This window comes from Botrytis byssoidea (genome assembly GCF_014898295.1).
Source record: "Botrytis byssoidea strain MUCL 94 chromosome Unknown BBYS_024, whole genome shotgun sequence".
Lineage (NCBI taxonomy): Eukaryota > Fungi > Ascomycota > Leotiomycetes > Helotiales > Sclerotiniaceae > Botrytis > Botrytis byssoidea.
Window position 1 is genome coordinate 302,621 of NW_024065865.1, and position 20,042 is coordinate 322,662.

At 42.1% G+C, this 20,042-nt stretch overlaps 5 protein-coding genes across 5 annotated transcripts; all 5 read left to right on the plus strand.

Annotated features, from left to right (window-relative positions):
• Nucleotides 1-2,057: 2,057 nt before the first annotated feature.
• On the plus strand, nt 2,058-5,017 carry EAE97_009861 (uncharacterized protein; the record flags this gene model as incomplete). Its single annotated transcript, XM_038880376.1, has 3 exons — nt 2,058-2,288; nt 2,357-2,452; nt 2,519-5,017. The coding sequence occupies 3 exons, from the start codon at nt 2,058-2,060 to the stop codon at nt 5,015-5,017; spliced, it is 2,826 nt and encodes a 941-aa protein (XP_038728743.1).
• A 1,632-nt stretch (nt 5,018-6,649) lies between these two features.
• On the plus strand, nt 6,650-9,041 carry EAE97_009862 (uncharacterized protein; the record flags this gene model as incomplete). The annotated part of the gene is made up of 4 exons (XM_038880377.1): nt 6,650-6,676; nt 7,023-7,423; nt 7,632-8,269; nt 8,614-9,041. 4 exons carry the CDS (start codon nt 6,650-6,652, stop codon nt 9,039-9,041), a joined length of 1,494 nt encoding a protein of 497 aa, XP_038728744.1.
• Nucleotides 9,042-10,825: 1,784 nt separating this feature from the next.
• On the plus strand, nt 10,826-13,159 carry EAE97_009863 (uncharacterized protein; the record flags this gene model as incomplete). Its single annotated transcript, XM_038880378.1, has 3 exons — nt 10,826-12,198; nt 12,323-12,966; nt 13,062-13,159. 3 exons carry the CDS (start codon nt 10,826-10,828, stop codon nt 13,157-13,159), a joined length of 2,115 nt encoding a protein of 704 aa, XP_038728745.1.
• A 1,620-nt stretch (nt 13,160-14,779) lies between these two features.
• EAE97_009864 (uncharacterized protein) lies at nt 14,780-16,325 on the plus strand (the record flags this gene model as incomplete). Its single annotated transcript, XM_038880379.1, has 3 exons — nt 14,780-14,918; nt 14,980-15,183; nt 15,238-16,325. The coding sequence occupies 3 exons, from the start codon at nt 14,780-14,782 to the stop codon at nt 16,323-16,325; spliced, it is 1,431 nt and encodes a 476-aa protein (XP_038728746.1).
• A 1,061-nt stretch (nt 16,326-17,386) lies between these two features.
• On the plus strand, nt 17,387-18,166 carry EAE97_009865 (uncharacterized protein; the record flags this gene model as incomplete). Its single annotated transcript, XM_038880380.1, has 1 exon — nt 17,387-18,166. The coding sequence occupies one exon, from the start codon at nt 17,387-17,389 to the stop codon at nt 18,164-18,166; it is 780 nt and encodes a 259-aa protein (XP_038728747.1).
• Nucleotides 18,167-20,042: the final 1,876 nt, after the last annotated feature.

Genomic DNA, 20,042 nt, shown 5'->3' on the forward strand with positions numbered 1-20,042 from the left:
AGAGCCGGTGACTCGGTCAGGAAATGGGAGAGGAGTGGTTGATTGATACTACTTTGATGGGAAGGTCCCCCCTTTTTACTCGTTTTTGGTACCTTGGTTTGATTCATCTATCCTGGGAAGTACATGGTGGTGTATGCAATGATTGCAGATTTTTATGTAGGTAGACGTTGGGAAATGTGTGTGCGTGTGTGTGCGTGCGTGCGTGCGTGTGTGTGTATGTGTATGTGTGCATGTGTATGTGTATGTGTATGTGTTGATACCTAGTATGATATCGGCTTATAAGATGTACTTGGATATATGTAATCTGAACCTTGATTGGAATACTAGTAGGGAGGTGGTAGGCAGATAGATACCTAGTAGTCAATCATGGTAGAAGGGATTAGCTCAAGTCTAGGAAGACTATGATGTTGTGTTGTGCAAGACCTTATTCTTATTGGTGTTCAAGGTTGTTATTGGTGTTCTTCTTCTTATCGGTTAGTTGATTCATCGTTATCGTTATCGGAGAAAGGATGAAAAGTCAATGAATGAATGAATGAATGAATGAATGAATGAATGAATCATAAACTGAATGCAGCATGAAATTACTAGGTCGCACGGTAGGTTCCTTCTAGGGGTTTGGTAAGTGCAGCCAGCCAATTGCTTATAATTGTTCCTGTCAGTATGTTACATGGGAATGGGAATTATCTACCTACCTCATCGATATATGTAGTAGGTATATTGTATATTGTATAGATAGATAGATACTAGATAGATAGCAGAACATAAAAGCATGAATGAAGTTGTAACTAGAGTGCTTCCAAGCACAAGAACTTCACTTAACACAGACCTCTAGAGTATTCTAAAAGAACAGCCTTCACTTCCACGCTCGAGATCTTTGGCTTAGCAGGGTAGGGTAGGGAGTGACTAGACAGTTTTCATTGTTTCATCATATATTTATACTATTCATACATACTACTAGGTATTCATACTATCATACTCATACCACCCATACCAATCAAGTACATAATTCCATCGACGTATCAACATAAATTAAATAATTATATCTTCATATTTTCTTTTGATCCTCTCCCAATTGTCTTAGTAATGTTTTACCTCACCTCTTCAATCCTCAAACTTTGAAGTAAAAGATTAATAAACTTTATTAATTCCATCTTGTCCTACTCCCTACTCCTCATCCTCCTAGCGATACTACTGTTATCATACCTCCCTCCTCCTCCTTCGTTTTTATCTCTCCCATACCTTCAAATCACAAGGCTCAATTCTATCATCAAAACGACTAGTCCTGTATGTACGGGGTCAGTACTATCTAGTAGGTCACTACTAAGTCAATCAATTACAGTTCAGTCATAGTACCCACCCTCAAAAACCTGCATGACTCTCTTGCTCCCAGCCCCAGTCTCCATCGCTCTCTTACTCTCTCTTAATCGCCATCTGAGCTTCAACCTCCTTGTACCACCATCAATCACTTCTACCGTCAACTTTACTTTTACCACTTTCTCAATTCTCAATTTCGTTAATTTATTTTCATCCACTCCAACGTCAACTTATTTGAGCGCAATCATTTCATCAATCAATACTGCAAAGTCCTTTTAATATTCTCCAATTTGATCCATCCGATTCACTCGATTCATCATTCCATCTTACGCCTTACTGAAAGCCCTTATTCGCAATCATGTCTGTTGCGTGAAATTCAGTACCCACTTCAAGCATCTCTCTCTTCCCCCCTCCCCCCCCCCCCCAAACCCAACAACCACCTTCTCTCCCACTTCACTGCCTGGGAGGATATCCAATACCGACCTCCATATTCTTGGTCCTGTACTATATCTAGAGATTTCAAAACTCTAGAACCCTCGAAAATTTCACTAGATCATACTACGATGGATGCCCAAGTTATGTGGTATCTGGGAACCGCTTTATTTACCATCTAGAATCACGATTGTTGATGTGTGAGACTTGAGTAGGAGCATTATCTTTCTGCAAATACCAGCGCATCTTGCATTTGCTGCTGAACCGACAGCGTGCTACGATTCAACATCTACGTCAGCAATTATCATATAATGCATCAACATCCTCGTCCTTCACCTAGGACGGCCTCACCAGCCTCGTCACCACACACAAATCCAACTCGAACAAACAACCCTAGAGAAGACGGTCGATCTGCCCATTCGAGAACACTATCAGATATGCCACATTATCAAGAAGCAGACGATGCAGGTGGAGATGGTGGATCCATGGTTGCTACTGGCCCAAGTCGAGAAGCGGTCAAGAGAATGGATCAAATCATATCAGTCAGTGATGCTCAATCATCACACATGCTTGACCTCCATTCGAAACGAAGCTAACCTGACTTCTCCAGAATTTCCACACGAAAGCTGCAATTATCTTACTGGGATCGCGAGTAGGACTTCCTGTAGTCCTCAACAGAGATGGAACCGTGAAAGTGAGCAAATGGGTATGTCCTTTCTATCATTCGTTGCCTGTGCTGTGGTCATCAACTAACGTTTCTCCCCTCCAATAGTTTCAAATCGAAACCGATGATACCGATGCATATCGAGATGAGCTCAACACATGGCGAACGTGCGGTGGCTTTCAGAATCGACCACCACCACTTATAATAGAAACATACATCGATACTTCCCACTTGACGAAAAGTCAGAGATTGGTTATCGTAGATGATTTGGGAAAGCGATGGGATGCTTTGGATGCTCTAAGTGATTCTAGTAGTTCCCATGATGAACATAGCGAAGTCATACTAGAACGTTGGAGAATTGAGCTCGGAGATATACCCGGAGAGCAGCCCAATAATTTTGCTCCTACTTTACCCCTTCTCTACAAACAGTGTGTTGTTTTCTTTCGCGCATTGTATTCAGCATCCAAATTATTGCCGGCCCAGAAATTCAAAAAGAACATAGGAAAGAGTGGAGCGCCAACAAATTCATTGATTGTTAATTGTCGTATCACAACCGGTAATACTCAACCACGTCGAATCGATGGCCTTAAGCAACCTATATTCGACCACAGTGGTCCAGTCACCTCGACGCATAACCTGGGAACCACTGAAACTCCTGCCGGTCCAATTTTCGCCGAAGTAACATATCGAAATGATTGTAACTTTCGTGTTGATGATTCTGAATCTCTTCTCAGCTCTCGATTCATGGGTGCAGACGAACACTTCTTCACTCCTTCATTGGCAGCAAGAGGTGATTTAAGTCGTCGAAGGTCAACAAAGCAGCCGGAAATTGGCTCCCTTCCAGCACACAAACAACTTACCGATGATTCTGGTCCAGTTCAAACATATGGAAGTTTATCAACATTCCACGGAAACGCTCCCCCAGGAGGCTCGAGCCCAATATCCGCCTTGAGAGCTCAGAGGCCCATAGGATCAGATACGAGCTCCCCGCCCATGGGATCTTTACCACAATCACGCCCATTACTCGGATCGAAAGGTTCGATAAAGTCATTGGAAGGTATCGCGATGGCGAGAAGACCATCATTATCGTTTCAGCCATTCAAAGCTGGCTCCCTGTCTTCATCTCCCAGCCGTGCTACTTATGCCGGTGAAACCTTACCTGCATCTCCAGGGTCCTTGCCAAGGCCATCTGGAATTAGTGCACTTGCACAAGCCAGAAATCGTTCATCTCTCATAGCTGGAATGCCAGCTACGTTGAGAGGGGGCCCAATGGCCGCAGATAATATGGTTCCCACATCTGTCTCAAGCTCACCGAAACCTGCTCCGATTCGATACAGCAGTAGTTTTAGTCATCGTCGTGGCAGATCATCTTATGGAGGAGCTAGTAAAACAGTAGAAGATGATCAGGGTAGCAGCGGTAAACAAAGTCTCTCATCTTCTGTGCAACCAGGTTCTGGTATTCTTGCAGAAGCTGGAACAGGTGGTAGTTCGGGATCTTTACAAACTGATGATGACAATATATCGGATTTTCTGAAACTCTTGGAAAGTAAGAAAACCTTGCAGAGTTTCGAACCTTCTGGAGAAGCATCAAGAAAGAGAGCCACTGCACAATTATCCAGATTTCAATCAATGCGCGATTCACATAATGCTTTGACAGATTCTCTGGCTTCATCAACAATGCTACAAAGATCATCAAGTTCTTCGAGTCGACAATTATCTAGTGTACCTCCTATGGTTGCTGCTACCTCAATTTCAGCAGGATCATCCCCCGGTAAACCCATCTCCCCACACACTCCTCACACTCCCGCCATCCCTTCACGATTAAGTGCAAATTCAATAGCTGAGTACGATCAACCACGAAGACCAAGTCGACGAAGTAGGACTTCAGAAGCAAGATTAGATGATGTGGAAGATAGTGATCATCCAAATGATGCTGGAACAAATGCTATCGATATCCCCACCTCACCTAGACCGTACTACCCCCACGCTCGAAGATCAAGTTCTGTTGCTCAGCAACATAGATCATTGGCAATCGATGATGAATTGGGTGATCTTCCATTTGGGGTGCATAGAAGTATAAGCTTAGGAGCCGATGATCGGGAGCCACCAAGTCTGAGTGCACTCTTGAACATTGGACAAGCCTCTGAGGAGGTAGAATCACCAACTGGACAATCTTCATCCCAACTCCAACCTGCTCCTCGAATCTCTGAAGGTACTACTGCCATGTCTCGTCAAGCCTCATCATCTTTGGAAGCTCATGATCCAGATGTTCCTCAAGTTTCTCGATTCAGTGGTCCAGGTTCTGCAAACTCACCATATCGACCACGTATTGGGAAAACTGGTGGCCGTGGAGTCACCCCACCACAAACCGGTTCTTTCTCTAGCCTCCTAGTAGACAGAGGAAGTGGAAGTGGTAGTGAACGAGCTAGTGGCGGCAGGTACAGTTTTAGCAGGGGACAATATGAACCAGATGATGAGCCATTACTCTTCGACATGAGTGAGATTGGACGAGATCGAAGAAGCATTGATGAAGCTAGAGGATACGAAGCAAGTAGAGGAGGAGAGTCTGGCGCAAGTAGTCGAAGAGGTAGTCGATGGGGTAGGTAATTAATTTACGTCAACATACGAAGCGAACATGGAGACCGGATTCTTCAAGAAGTTACGTTTCGAACAATTGATGCATTATGCGTCATTTACGAGACGATTATAAGATATGTTGTATAGCTTGGAGATACATAGCGAAGTGCGCGTCGATTTTATTTTTATTTTTATAATCATCGGATGGAGTTGAAGGTTGATTGAATCATTTCATCATGATTGTTTTTTATCGGATTGATCCTTCACAGGATGTCAAATGAGGCCATCTGAATTTCTCTTTCTTCTTTTTTTTTTTTGGCGCATCTCGTCTTGTATTTATTTATTTATTTATCCCCAGAGGTGCTTTGGGAACAAGGGGAGGGTGGGTCATAAATTGAATGGATGGATGGGTAGTTTAGTGCGCATGGTTGGATTTGATACCTTGGTGTTCTTAAGAGTTGATGGATAGGTATGGGAGGGTGGCAATGGATATGGAATGTGTAGGGCCAATGAGGAATACATATTATCAATTAACTATCTACATATGATATATCTATCTAAATTATGAAAAAAAGACACTCTACTCTACTCTTATCTTAAGTGGTTCTAATTCACCGGTAAATGATTAAATGTGTTTTCAATGCTTTATTGATGAATGTTCATCTGATTGATTGACTGCTTGTTCTAAAATCTTCTAAAAGGGTACTTACTATATCGAGTTAGATTCTTCATGACTAACTTGACTGGGTAGGTGGTCAGTAGGGAACATATGGATATCCGAGGTCGGTCGGTCGGTTCGGCTCGGCGGACATGGGTGGGGAAGCTTTCCCCGCCTTTTGGGGGGGATGGGATGGGATTGGGGGTGTGAATCGAAACGTCATTTATGGTTTGGTTTGGTGTGGACTGGTGTGGACATATGGATACGTGGTGTATGGATACGTGTTGAGTTTTGTTGTTGTTGTTTTTGAGTTGTTTTTGAATTGTATTGAAGTTGAGTTGAGAGACTGAGAGATTGAGAGATTGAGAGATTACTCTCTGGTTTACAAATTGTGAACTGCGAACTGCGAATTACGAACTACGAATTACATAGGCTTGTTTTGTTTCGTTTTGGTTTCTTATTGTGAGTTGCGAGTTGTGAGTTGTGTGGATATTTGAGAGGGACTGGACTGGACTGGAGTGGATTGGATTGGATTGGATTGGATTGAGAATTTGAGGATTTGAGGATTGATTGAGATTCGATTGAGAGACTAGGGTAGGGTGCTGAAATAAGAGTTTGGGAAGAGAGAGAAGGGAGAAGAGAAGGAAGGAATAATACAACGAGAATACGAAGAGAGGACGGGACGGGACGGGACGGGATAGGACGAGTAAGTAGGTATATAAAGGGAGGGAAGGAAAGAAGAATTGAAAGAAAGAAAGAATTGAAAGGAAGGAAGAGAAAGAAAGGAAAGAAATAAGGAAAGCAGTTAAAATAGGGAATTGGAAATAGGGGATAGGATAAGAACGAGAGGATAAGAACGAAACAAACGAGAGGAAACGAACGAGAGGAAAGGAAACCAGACGGAACGGAACGACATATAGGAACTTGAAGGATAGTAAGAGATAGAGAGAGAGAAGAGACAGAAGAAAGAGAGAAAGATAGAGAGGAAGACGGATATTGCAAAGATGTCGGCCATACGGGTTGCTCCTACGGTTAGTGGTCTTTTTTTTTGGTTGTTGGGGTGGTTTTGATTTGATTTGGGGTGGAGGGGATGGAAGGGTGAGAGGGGGTGAGAGGTGAGAGGGTTGTGTGATTATATGGAGTAAGAGTCTTTGTGTGGGAGATACTGGTGTATGTTAGATAAAGGGAATGGGTAGATAGGCAGATTGGCAGATGAGAGATGGGAAAGTTCGAGCGCAGCGAGGTCTGGGGATTTGGGGGCTTGCCCCCATGATTATCGAAAGGAGTGGACTGTTGAAGGGGGAATTTCTCATTTGAATTTCATTTCATCTACAAACCAAAGAACCAAAAAACGCAGGGCTAACATCCTCTCTCTAGAAAGCCGCTCGAGCTATGAATCTCCTCCGCACAATTCAATACACGCACCCGCCCTCCTGTCCCTGCCACAACAACCCCTCGCACCATCACCACCACCCTAGCTCCTCTCTTCTCTCGCAAACCAAGCGGAATCTCCAGCGTAACTATGCTACGCCTATGGATCCTACTCGCGAAAAAGAATATGCGTTTGAGATGGCGGCTTCGTCGATACGATTTGGACCGGGGGTGACGAGGGAGGTGGGTATGGATTTTAAGAATTTGGGGAGTAAGAGGGTGCTTGTGGTGACGGATAAGGTGGTGCAGGGGCTAGAGGCGATGAAGCAGGTTAGGGAGGGTCTTGGGAGGGAGGGAGTGGAGTTTGAGGTTTATGAGGGGACGAGAGTCGAGCCGAAGGATACGAGGTAGGTTTTTCTGGGTTTCTCTTTTGGGGAGAGGGAGGGTTCTTTTTTTCAACCATTGGTCTTTCTTCACACTCTTAAGTTGGTGTGGTTGAAGAGTAAGAGAAAATGCACAACTTCAAGTGGAGTAAGCGTGTTAATCTCAGAAACGTGATGGAATTCCTGCAAATTCAAGTATTTCAAATGAATACCTTTTCTAACAGATGAATAGTATCAAAGAAGCAATCCAGTTCTCCAAGAATTATCAACCAGATGCTTTTCTAGCAGTTGGTGGTGGCTCAGTTATCGACACCGCCAAACTCATGAACCTATATACCTGTTATCCAGATGCCGATTTTATGGATTTCGTAAACGCACCCCTTGGTAAAGGTAGACCTATAGATAAGACCCTCTTGCCTCTCATAGCCGTTCCCACCACCGCCGGAACCGGCTCCGAAACAACCGGTACCGCCATCTTCGATCTCGTCTCTCACAAAGCCAAAACAGGTATCGCGCACAGAAATCTCAAACCCCTCCTCGGTATATGCGACCCTCTCAATACACGCACCATGCCGTCTGCAGTCCACGCTAGCTCAGGATTAGACGTTCTCTGTCACAGTTTGGAAAGTTGGACGGCAATCCCCTATTATGAGAGGACGCCCCGTCCTCAAAATCCTATCATGAGACCGGCGTACCAGGGTGCCAATCCGATTAGTGATATATTTTCTCTGCAGGCGTTGAAGAGTACGGCGAAGTATTTGCCACGTGCGACGAAAGATCCGGAGGATTATGAGGCGCAGAGTCAGATGCTTTTGGCGGCTACTTTGGCGGGTGTGGGGTTTGGTAATGCGGGGGTGCATTTGTGTCATGGTATGTTGAGTTTTTTTTTTTTTTGTTGCTTTTGCTTTTGTTTTTGCTTGGTTGGGTTTGCGAGGAGATGTTGGGTGGTTACGTGTGGGATAATACAGATTGTAGTCTAGAGGGAAGAGGTTTGAAGGTTGGAGATGTTTTGATTATTGAGTTTATTTGGAAGAATAGACTTGATGAGATGGTGAAAACATGGTCAAAACTTCAAGTTCAAAGTACTTCGGCCCTGACTGCAGTCTGGACTGTTGAAACCCCTATATAACTATTGAGTTATATCAGCGATTAACCACACCACATCAACTAGCAGCATACTATTCATTTCATAAAGTATATACTAACACACCCAGGAATGTCCTACCCAATATCCGGACAAAATCCCGGCTACACGCACCCAGGCTACGTAACCAAAACCCCCATCATTCCCCACGGCGTATCCGTTGCCGTTTCCGCGCCCGCCGTCTTCCGCTTCACCGGAGCCTCGAACCCGGAACGCCATCTCCAAGCCGCCGAATGTTTCGGTGTCGATATCTCGAATGTGAAGAAGGAAAGTGCGGGTGCGGTCTTGGCAGAAGCGTTGGAGAAGTTTCTCGAGGAGTTGGGTGATCAGCCGAGGGGGTTGAAGGATTTGGGCTTCAAGAGGGAACATATTGATGGGTTGATTGAGGGCACTTTGCCCCAGAAGAGAGTCCTGATGTTGGCGCCGAATTTGGCCGAGGAGGTGGGGGAGGAGAGGGAACAGTTGAGAGGACTTTTTGAGGATGCTATGGGGGATTGATTGATTGATTGATTGATGGGGTGGTTTGGGTTGGTTTGGTTTATTGAGTTATTGATTTATTAGTTTATGGGTTTGTGAAGTGTTTGTTTTGAATTTTTTGTCGGTTTATGTCTTTTTATGTCTTTTTATGTGTATATATGTATGTATGTACTGGACGGGACTCAAGTATGATTGTTCAACACAGTATGAAATTGATATGGTTATTGTTATGTTATCTGATTCTCTACCTATAAGGAATGGTCAATGAAACTCGGAGGTTGAATGCTTCTGATTGTTTTTGACGGTCTCTTGAATCTTGACCTCCTCGCTGCTCTATAGGGAGTTTGATTCTTGATTTTTGATTTTATATCTTGTATTGGATTTTATATTGGATTTTGTACCGGCTTTTAAATATTGAATACTAAATCTCATACTTCATTTCACTAAACTGGAATTTTCCACTTGAAATTGGGTTTGTTAATGCGAGAAATTATTAAAGAACTAACCCCCTTTTTTCTCTTTTTTTTTTTTTGAAAGAACAAAAAGATAGATAAAATAAATCAAAATAACAGAAAATAACAGAAAATTCAAAGTTTTATTCACTGCTATTGGATAATCGGATTTTTGGGTTCTGAGATTCTTGAGTTCTTGTAGATTGTAAGATTGAAAATGAGAATGAGATGACAGATCACTTGAGAAAAGCAAATTGGGAGAAATAATTCATTGTGTTGTATTGTTGAGATGGAAATTGATTTGACTTGATGAGATTTGAACATTTAAGTATTTGTCTCTGTGATGATAGAACAAATTTTGCTTCATATTTGAGATCTAGTTTTTCTAAAATCAGTGGACTGAGAATTGCTGGATTATGAGATTAAAGATAAAGATTTAAATGGTTTGTTCAATATTGGTATGTATGGATAGTTAACTCATCTTGGATTGGATTGGATTGGATTGGATTGGATTGGATTTGATCAAATTCACTTGATTTGAATCAACTTCAACTTTGAATGAATTCGACTTTATCCAATTATTGGACGAACTCACCGAAAGACTTTTCTTCAAATTTTCTTTTACTTTATCTTGACTTTTTTTGTGTTTTTTTTAAGAATTGAGAACTCGGAACGGTGAACTGTGAGAAGTGAACTGAAGAGTTATAAAGGCTTGTAAGCATTGTTGATTTTATTTTATTTGACGACTGCATTCGACTGCGTTCGACTCAACTCGACTTCTTGATAATACTCAACTCTTTAACTTCTTTACAGTCACTTTACTCACTTCTTTCAATTTGGGCGAGAAAACAACGACGAACGAAGAACAACACGAATTACCTCTTGGGTGTATTGTATGAAAGGGACTTTAAGTTTTTTTGTGTGAAGCCTGTACAGTTGAGGGATTAGTGGATTGATTTAGAGAGTTGATTGGATTTGAGAGGAGCTGAAGAAGCTTGAAAATTGAAAGATTGGGAGATTGTGGCCAGGCAAATTAAGGGCTGGATGAAAGGATAATTTGAAGACGCAGATGAAAAGAGTCTGGTTTATTTGATAACTACCTACTCAGTTGATCAGATTCAAGTTTGTTGAATAGGGAAAGTGAGAGAAAAACTGCGACTGGGCTTTAAGTAAGCTTCAACAACATCTATCAATCAGCATCAGCTTTCCGTCGCATCAAGTCGAGTCGAGTCGAATCACCATCTTGAAGAACCATCAAACAAATATCTTTCAAGTTCGAACTATCAATCAATCAATCGAATTCTAACCAATACTTACCTCTTTTAACTCGAACTTATAACCATCAAAATCAAAATGTCCCATCACTTCTCCTCTTTCTTCAAATCCGCCGCTGGCGTAGCCGAAAATGTCTGGGAAAGCGCGGCGAATAATCTCTCTAATAGTCCGAAACGCCATCGCGAGCGTGGTTTGACTGTTCGTCAAAGTTTTCAACAAGTTCAGCAAGTTCAGCAAGTTCAGCAAGTTCAGCAAGTTCAGCAAGTTCAGCAAGTTCAGCAGGTTCAACCAAGACGCTTATTCCCTGCTGTAAGATCAGCGCCTGCTCCTACTGCTACTGCAGATCAAACTCAGTCTATTGGTCTTGGCTTGGGTCCTGGTGCGGAAATAGGATTGGAATCGGCTGATCATGAACACATTGGTATCCCAAGTGGAGTTGAAAATCAAAATCCAAACACAGGTTCAGCTGCGACGGTTGATGCAAATCACACCACTCACACTACCACAACCGACAAATTGACTTCAAACACAATCATCCCACCATCCTCAACCATAGCCCTTACGAAAACTTCCAGCAAAAATACCCAGAGAAGTGCAAATAGTAAGGAAACAAGCACAAGCAAGAGTGGAAATAGTTATAATCCGCTAGTCACTACAAGCTCGACTTACACGAATCCGAGCGAGAATTTGCCACCGACGCCGAATTTGAGGACGGTGGAGGTTAGGAGGTTTGGTGATGGTGTGGGCGGTGGCACTGCTGCGATTGTCAATAGTGATGGAGATGATAGTGCAGAAGGAAGTGCTGAAGGAAGCACAAGTCAGAGTGAGGAAATTAGTCCAGTCGATGGATTGGGTATGTTTGATGCTTTTCCCAGTTCTGGAATTGGTTCTGGTGGCAGTGGTGGTAATGGTAGCGTAGCTCGTACAGGAGTAAATGCTACGATTACGCATGAGCGAAGCGAAAGTCCCGGAAGTATCAACATGCAGACTCCCATCGTCACAGCCTCAGGATCTCGCGTGCACAATTATCGAGGTGTGGATCATGGTGCTGTTGCGATTCATGGATCGGGTTCGGGTTCGGGTGTCAATACTCCAAGATTGAATGCTGCTGGACTTGGTGCTTCTGGTGTGAATATGCAAGGAAGAGAACGCGCTTTTACTATTCCGAGAAAACCGGTCCCAATGACGATTGTGGTTGGTAATACAGGTTTGGAAGTCGTACCTTACGGACGCCATATCGAGGATATTGGCACTGGTGCATGTATTGTCAATCGACAAGAATGCATTGATTGGAAAGATCAATTTGAGGGACGAGGACGAGGACGAGATGGTAATAAGGAAGCCGGTGAAAGTGAAGATGAAAGTCAAGATGAAGAGGAAGTTGGTGAGAGTGAAGAAGAGAGAAAGGAAAGACTGGAGAAAGAGAGAAAAGAGAGAGAGAAGCAAGATCTGTGAGTTTTTTTTTTATCCTTTTTGGTTTTCAAGTTTTTCTACCGTTCTTGAAGCTATTGAAGCCACTTTTTCACACCCATAATTCATCCCTTGAAACCTCCAAAACTAACACTTCTCCCCCAGCCTCCACGAAAACCCCCTGCTCTCCCATCCCGTCGAACCAACAACTATCGCCACCGGCACTCCACCTACTGTCTCTCCAACATACATTGCCTCCACCTCTCTTAGCTCCAAGCGTCGGGGGTTTCGCCGTTCATGGACCGCCCCAATCAACGGCTTCAATTTCGCTAGCCTTGGCGGCATCGGCGTCATGGGTTTCGGAAATAACAACCAAGATCCAGCTATACATGGAGGACTTGGCGATGCGGGAATGGGTATGGGTATGGGCATCAATCATAGAGGTACAGCGAGAGATCGTTACAGTGGGAACAGTAGTGAGGGAATGGGAATGGGAATAGGATCTAGACGGGGAAGTTTTTTGAGGAGAGCAAGTGTGAGTTTTAAGGGGATGGGATTGGGAATGCAGGGATTTTTGAGGAGCGCGAGTGGTGGTGGAGGTGGTAGTGGTAGTGGTGCATTTGCTGCTGGAACTGGAGCGGGTACTGCTGCGGCTGAGAGAATGGGTATGAGTATGGATCATACACGTGAAGGCGGAGGAGGTACAGAAAACGAGAGACCGGTCACCATGCAATCGGAGTATAGAGGTGTAGGTGGATATGCGGGGGATGACGCTATGGCTCTTGCGCGAGAGAGAGTTGCGAAGGCTGGTATGTATTTGCTCTTGTTTTCTTTCCTTTTATTCTCTGTCTATTGTGATTATGACATAAGTTCAAGTTGCTAATGGTTTGTTCGTGATCGATAGAATCTCAACGACGAAGAAGTCACCGTCAATCAATGGTTCTGCCAAAATTTGAATGGGAGGAAGAATTTACCAGTGTGGATGATGAGGATGATGCTTAAATTCTTGTGTCGCTATCTATCTAGTGCGTTTACGTACACTAGATGATTTGATAACAAGAACGGATGGATATAATCAGGATTGCATAGCATAAAATTCATGACTGAATGGATGGATAGATGGATAGTTTTCGTTTTCGCTAAAGGGTTGCTTGTTATGACGAATGAGTGTAACGTCAGAGGATAGGAAAGTTACAGCTAGGGGTGTTTAATGAGTGCTATGATATGATACCACTACGATTATGAGGAATTAACAAATGGATACATGGATGGATAAATGGACTAATGGATATGATTGATGAGGTTAGCTAGATAGTCGAACTTTGTGAAGAAGTCTGGGTGGGTGGGTGTTTGACTTTTTAGTTTAGTCACGCATTTCACTTCGCTTGCGTATTTTACTTACTTTAATTATGAAGTACATAGGTAGTCACTTGAAAGATTTGAAATCGATCGTTGCTTGTTTTATTACTTTTAATAGAATTGCTTTGGTGGGGTGGTATTTTATTGTGAGTTTGAGTGTGTGATTGTGATTGTGGTTGTGATTGTGAATGTGAATGTGATTGTAGTCACAAGAATAATTTCGTAAGAATGGACTCATAAACAAACAAACATCTAGAGCTCTATGAATATATGAACAAGTATACATACTCACACCATAAAATCCGGCATTGGAAATAACTAGCTCGGAAATGAACACAATTGGTTTGCATGCAAGAAATTGTATGACAGAGGAGTGCATGATGAAGAAATGCATAGCACAAAGAGAAGCACATGTGAAATTTACTAGAAGTTTGTTTGTATATCGTTGTGCATATATTGAGACTAAAACCCTGTTTATTTTCCTTATTTTTTGTTATAGTTGGTGGAGAGATGTGGGGACTGTGTATAAGGATGGGGCTAAGTAGATATTAAGTACTGATGGATAGATCATGATAAATATCTAGTATTTTATTTTTTGATATTGGCATTCCATCCTCCCTGCTTTATGTTGGATCCTCTATTGTCATTCTTAGTCTAATCATCACTTTTTCGCCAGAGCATAGTGATGAGAGAACCCCAGAGTGCCCTGTTGTCCACATTTTCTATATATAAATAAAATCGTTCTTAGCAGGTTATCTCTTTTATCAGGTTACCATGATTCATCTGAAGGGTTGCTGCAGTTTTGGAAATTGAATTTGGACATAATAGTCACGGTGAGTGAATAATAGTAGGGACTCAAAAGTCTAGAATTTGTCAGAATATTCTACTTTCTTGCTATTCAATAGATAAGGTACTGAGAATTCTCGGTTGCAGGTACTGTATGATAGTTAGCTACCAATATAAGGCTGTACTACTTTCGGTTCAAGGAAGCTAGTTGAATGTATAGCTTCTCTCTGTATTTCCCTTTCTCCCTCTCTCCTGCGCATTCCTCCATCTCACACCTCTATAATCATCCTTTCATTTATTCATCTATCTTCTTTTTCTCGAATTCAAATCAGGTGCTTGATACGAACTCCAATACATATCCATAAGAATACAAAATCAATATCTCATCATTCCTGCCTACTACATATCAACACTCTGCATATTTAAAGAAGCAAAATGTCAAGAGGCCCTCTGACCTTTTCTGACCTATTTTTAAGGATGAAACCTGTCACTGAACGAGATGTCAAGAAAGACCTGGCATCAAGAGCTAATGAACAAGCGGCTCAAGGGAGATTGGGTATAATTCATGAAGATGAATTCTTCTGGGAAAATAGGGAGAGATATGTTTATGGCCCCGGTATGTTACAATCTTGTCTAGGGTTTGATTTTGATGACCATACTTACTGAAATTGCATTAGACATTGACTACTACGACAAAAAAATCCCTGAGTACAAGGAAGAATGGTACCATTACTATTGCTATTATGTCTCAACCATGAAGATCACATCTCTATCTTACGTTGATAGAATGAAACCAAACTCAGGTTTAGTCAGACACATGAGTGAAGGACAATGGAATCTGCCTCGAAGCCATCCATATCACCTACTAAACTTTCCTCAAGGTATGTTATCGCTCAAAACATAGAAGCATTGAATACTAATCCTATCGTTTACAGAAATTCTCGATCTCATCTTGGGCTTCACCTTGGTCATCAAAGACTATACTATTACACCTGATGTCACCTTAAGCAACAAAAGAAGTGCATATAAAATGTCACATTCGTACACGTTAGACGGCAAGAGATATGAACCACCAGACTTTTCCAACAGCGAAGATTCCGACCATCCAGTTCTATTGAGCACTATCATCACCAAGAAGCATCATGATTCAAAGGGCGCATACTTCATGCTTCATAAAGTTTATCGTCCAATGATAGATGCAACAATACTTCGAGTTTGCAAGACCATTTCAGTTCAAGGGACAAGAATGTTGTATGAGAAGAATATATTTCAGTTCTCTATGACACAGGTTCACAGTGCTGGATGTCCAGGATATCTGGCCTTTGGGAAAGTACACAAGGACAATGTGACACTGAAACCATTTACTCGAAGATGCTTGACATATGGCTCTAACCCTAATGGTTGCTTTGCGATGGCATTTCGGGCAATTGAAAAGAAGTTTTCAACATATGATCTTGAAGATTATCTCTACCACGATCACTTCATCCGATTCTTACGCGCCATTGGTCCAACCAAAGCTGCTATGATCAAAAAGTTACATTTTCGCGGAAGAATCGTTACACATAAATGTGGAGATCTTGAACGTGGATTGGATTGCGAAGATGACTTGTATGAGAGTCTTTGCTTATACATTCCGGTAATCAACAGGTTCTGTACCAGTCTCCAAGAGATGGTGATTGGCATTGGAGAAGATAAAGTATACTTTCCAATTTCTCTCGCACAATCAAGGGCCAGTGACAAATTTGAAGCTCTCACTAAGCTGTTGAAAACACTGAAGACGGTTCGTCTTCTTGAAGTCTATCAATGGAAGGAAGCTGAACCAAACTACACTATCGTTGAGCCTGGTCCATTTAAGATAACTCACACTTTTCCTGAACTTCATCGTAGGAGAGTAATAGAACTGGAAAGGAAGGTTACTCGGTGGTTCAAAGAGAGAGCCGATAAATGGGAACATGAGGAGATTGAGAGGCAGAAACTCCCTAGGAGAAGAAGAGTCATGACTGCTTTGGATATGCCTTGGTAAAAGTTCAGCATGGACGCTTTGGTACAACAAAATCATGCCACTCAGATCTCTAGTCAGCATTTTAGGACTTTAATAAGTATTCTTTGTGTATAAGCACTGTGGAAAGCAAAAGTGTGGGTTCAACGGCAGATCAGTGGACTTCTGAGGATTTTGTTTCTAAATATACAGGACACAAAGTAGATTAAATCCAGTAATACATTGTCATGGGTAGTAATACTCAACCTACAGGATGAGTCTTCAGTATAATGTTTAAGAGAGTAACTCTGTGATTTAAAAAAACGAAGAATATTTGAATTTGTGGTCACAATCTTGGGAACTGTGTGTGTTGTGACATGCTCTTCTTTATTCTGTTCCATACATGTCTCATTCTCATGTATCGAAATGTCTTGAACAATTTTTTTCGGTTCTATCTCGCTATGACTAATAAATAAATGTGAATAAGGAGAAAATAATTGTGGGCATTTGTTGGCAGCTAGCACATTCTCGAGACGATATGAATGGAATGAATTTCACAAAAAGAATAATACATGTGAATCCAGAGCAAGAAGCACAAATAAACTGCCAAGGCTTATTTATCTCGCTAATGGATGCCACATGCACGTAGCTTGACCCAAAATGGAAGGGTCCCGAGACTCAAAGTTTTTTCATATCAGAAAGTAGCTTCCTTTTCAAGGTCAAAGTCACTCTCGTATTGTTCTAAGTGATAAAAATTCCTTCGCGACAACATCATTGCCAAGTTCTTTGCTAAGAAATCTCGACAAATTGAAACTCGAAAGATACAACCAAGTTACTAGATTAAATCATCGCATTGAATCGTGTATTCTTATCAGGTGAAGTCAGAAGGAAATGGATAGAGATTTAATCACCATGCATGATAACAGAAGGTTATCAACCTCTATTTACTTTGGCTCTTGGTAAGTTTGAATCCACAATTACAAGTGCTCCACATAGGATGCAGATTCAATCCATATATCTAATAAATCTACAGCGAACCTTAAACCTTTTCCACTACGAAAATTCAGGTTTGGCTGAAATATCTATCAAATCCAAGTTACAGCACGATGGTGCGACTTATCGAACCTTCGAAGTCGCAAGATATCAATGAGATCTCAGACCATACAGCGCAGAGCCATGACGCTTCTTCAAGCGATGGAGAATCCAGTCAAACCAATGGAATGACTTCTAAAAGAGCTATTCTGGGCAAAGAGGCTGCAAGAGCCAACGCGAAAAAGTGTGTTCATCATGGAATTTGGATTGAGCCATCAGTCAAAGAGTGTGATTTAGATTGTAAACCAACTGATGAGCAATTGCATTTTGCCAATGGTATTGGTTGGGGAGATAGTCCAGTCTCGGAAAGTGTTCAGAAAAAGATGTTCAGACTTCTACCGAAGGAAGTCAGGGAAAGGGAGGAGACAGAGGCAAAGGAGAAGACAACCATCAGAAAGCGAAAGGCAATGAGTATACCTGCGCCTAATCCAACAGATGAGACGCCTGAGAGTACAGATAGACGAAGTCAGCGAATACGCAGAAAAGTCAAAACATATAATGACAGAGCTTTAGCCAGGAGAGCTGTATCTTCCAGAGAAGAGGATCAAAGTGATAGCAATGCTTCAGAGAACACGGCCCGACAACCAAGATTGTCACCCAAACAGCCTCAAGAAGCGATGGAAGATCGAGTCAGTTCACCTGCTAGATCAGATGCCGAATCATCGGACAGGGAGCCTGGAACTGTCAAGAGACGAAGTCAACGAGCACGCCCGGTTGTCAAAACTTACAATAACAAGATTATGGCTGGTACAGCTGTACATACTCCGGCGAAGTATGTAAAAAATCGCACTTGAGGGGTTGAAGCACGGTGACTAAGTCTGGCATATGGACGGCGTCGAAGAAGGGAAAAGGATTAAAATTTCCTGTACCGAGTTGGCATCAGGTTCAAATTTCGAGAAGCTTGGATATGAAGATTTTGGGAGATTCTAGAAGCTTATGGTGCTCCACATCGGTCTCTTTTAAACTGGATGCTACTGCCCCAGGAATCTTTCGCTTTCATGTATCCTAATAAAAGTGCGTCGAAGCGAAGTGGGTTGACTAATGGAGTGGTGATTGAATCTGGAGGAAATATGTGTTGATGGACTCAGGATAGTGTTCGTACTATGTTAGCCAGTCATCTTCAAGGCGAGAAAAGAGTATCAAAGGCAGCACTTGATCATCGACCAATGTAAGCAAATGTGTTACTTCGCGTGCAAAGGATCTTGTTCCTCTTTTTCTCAAGATTATTTCAGGCTATCAAGGAACAATTATTTAGACTGAACAGTGTATCAAATACAGAATTGGCTACTCGGAATAAAACTCTAACAATTCAAGTTGAAAAGCTATTGGCTTGCAATAAAGAATATCTGACAAAGATGACTTCTCGTGAAGCAAATAACTCCTTGTAGACTTTTGAGCTCAATCGAAATCATTGCAAAGCATCCTTCCATCTGAATTTCTATGTTTTCGCCCTCTCATTCTTAGAAGACAAGTTTTTATGAATGCACAGACGAATTGGCTCATCTCTTGATCAAAGACTTAGCAATAAAGCTATTCTGATGAGTTTACTGTGCCCCATATTTATGACAGTGACCCTCTAGAGTGGTTTCAATCATTTGAAATCTCCTTTTATGTCTTGAGTCTACATTCTTCGGAACCCACCGCATGTGATTTGCTAAGACTGATAATCACCGAAGACATCTATTGGTGAACAGGGAACAACGAGTTGAATGCCGCGGATATCGATCCTTCTGTTACGTTTTTGTTAGATTGTGGATGTAAATGTTGGTATCTGTTGGTATCACATCGGTGGCGACTATGAAGTCTTCATTATAGCTCTGATGCGTTCCTTGATATTGTGTGCTCTACTCCAGATTCAGAGCTACGAGAGCTAGGTATGAGTATGCAACGCACTCGCGCGCTAGCTTGAGTTCACTTGCTCATATAGACTTGTACCACAACACGGCCACTAGTGTTTGGCAACGTTAAATGTAAATAATACGTTGGTGATTGTGTCGTATCAATGATTATGACGTATCAAGCAATTTAATTAGAATGACCTACATACCTTCATGAATCCCCTAGAGAAAAGCAGTACATGTGTTGCTGAGTACGGCACCAAAAAACAGCTGAGCAGATCTTGAAGATATAAGATTGAATGTCTTCGGAAATCACAAAGGCAGTTCTACTTCTTCATACATCATCGACTACCAAAATATACCCTTTCTCAAGATCGAGTATGAATTTCCTTCTTTTCGGCAATAGGGGCACACCATGTTCTAGCTCTGAATCTGATGAAGAACCATCAACAAACTTGACGAATATAGATGTGATCAAGAGAGCAGCTAAAAAATAATACCCGGATGACAGCTCCGAAGATGCTTTTGCGAAATACACTATCGAAAACTCAATCAGGGATATAGAGTTCCAGAAGACTGGTCATCGGTGTATTTTTGACACCAGTATGTAAATTTCTACCTCGTACAAACCTCTCTGCTGACAAGTACCCTAGATACAAGACTCCATTATAATAAACGACGGCTACGTGGCGAGTTAGTCACTTTCTTTCTCAACTCGGATTATCGTAAAGCACCGCGGCTCAATGAAGTCGATAGAACTTCTAACTTGATGTTACGTTCTCGTCGGTTGCTTGGTCTAGACCCTGGAGATTCTTGGAATCATCCTACGTCG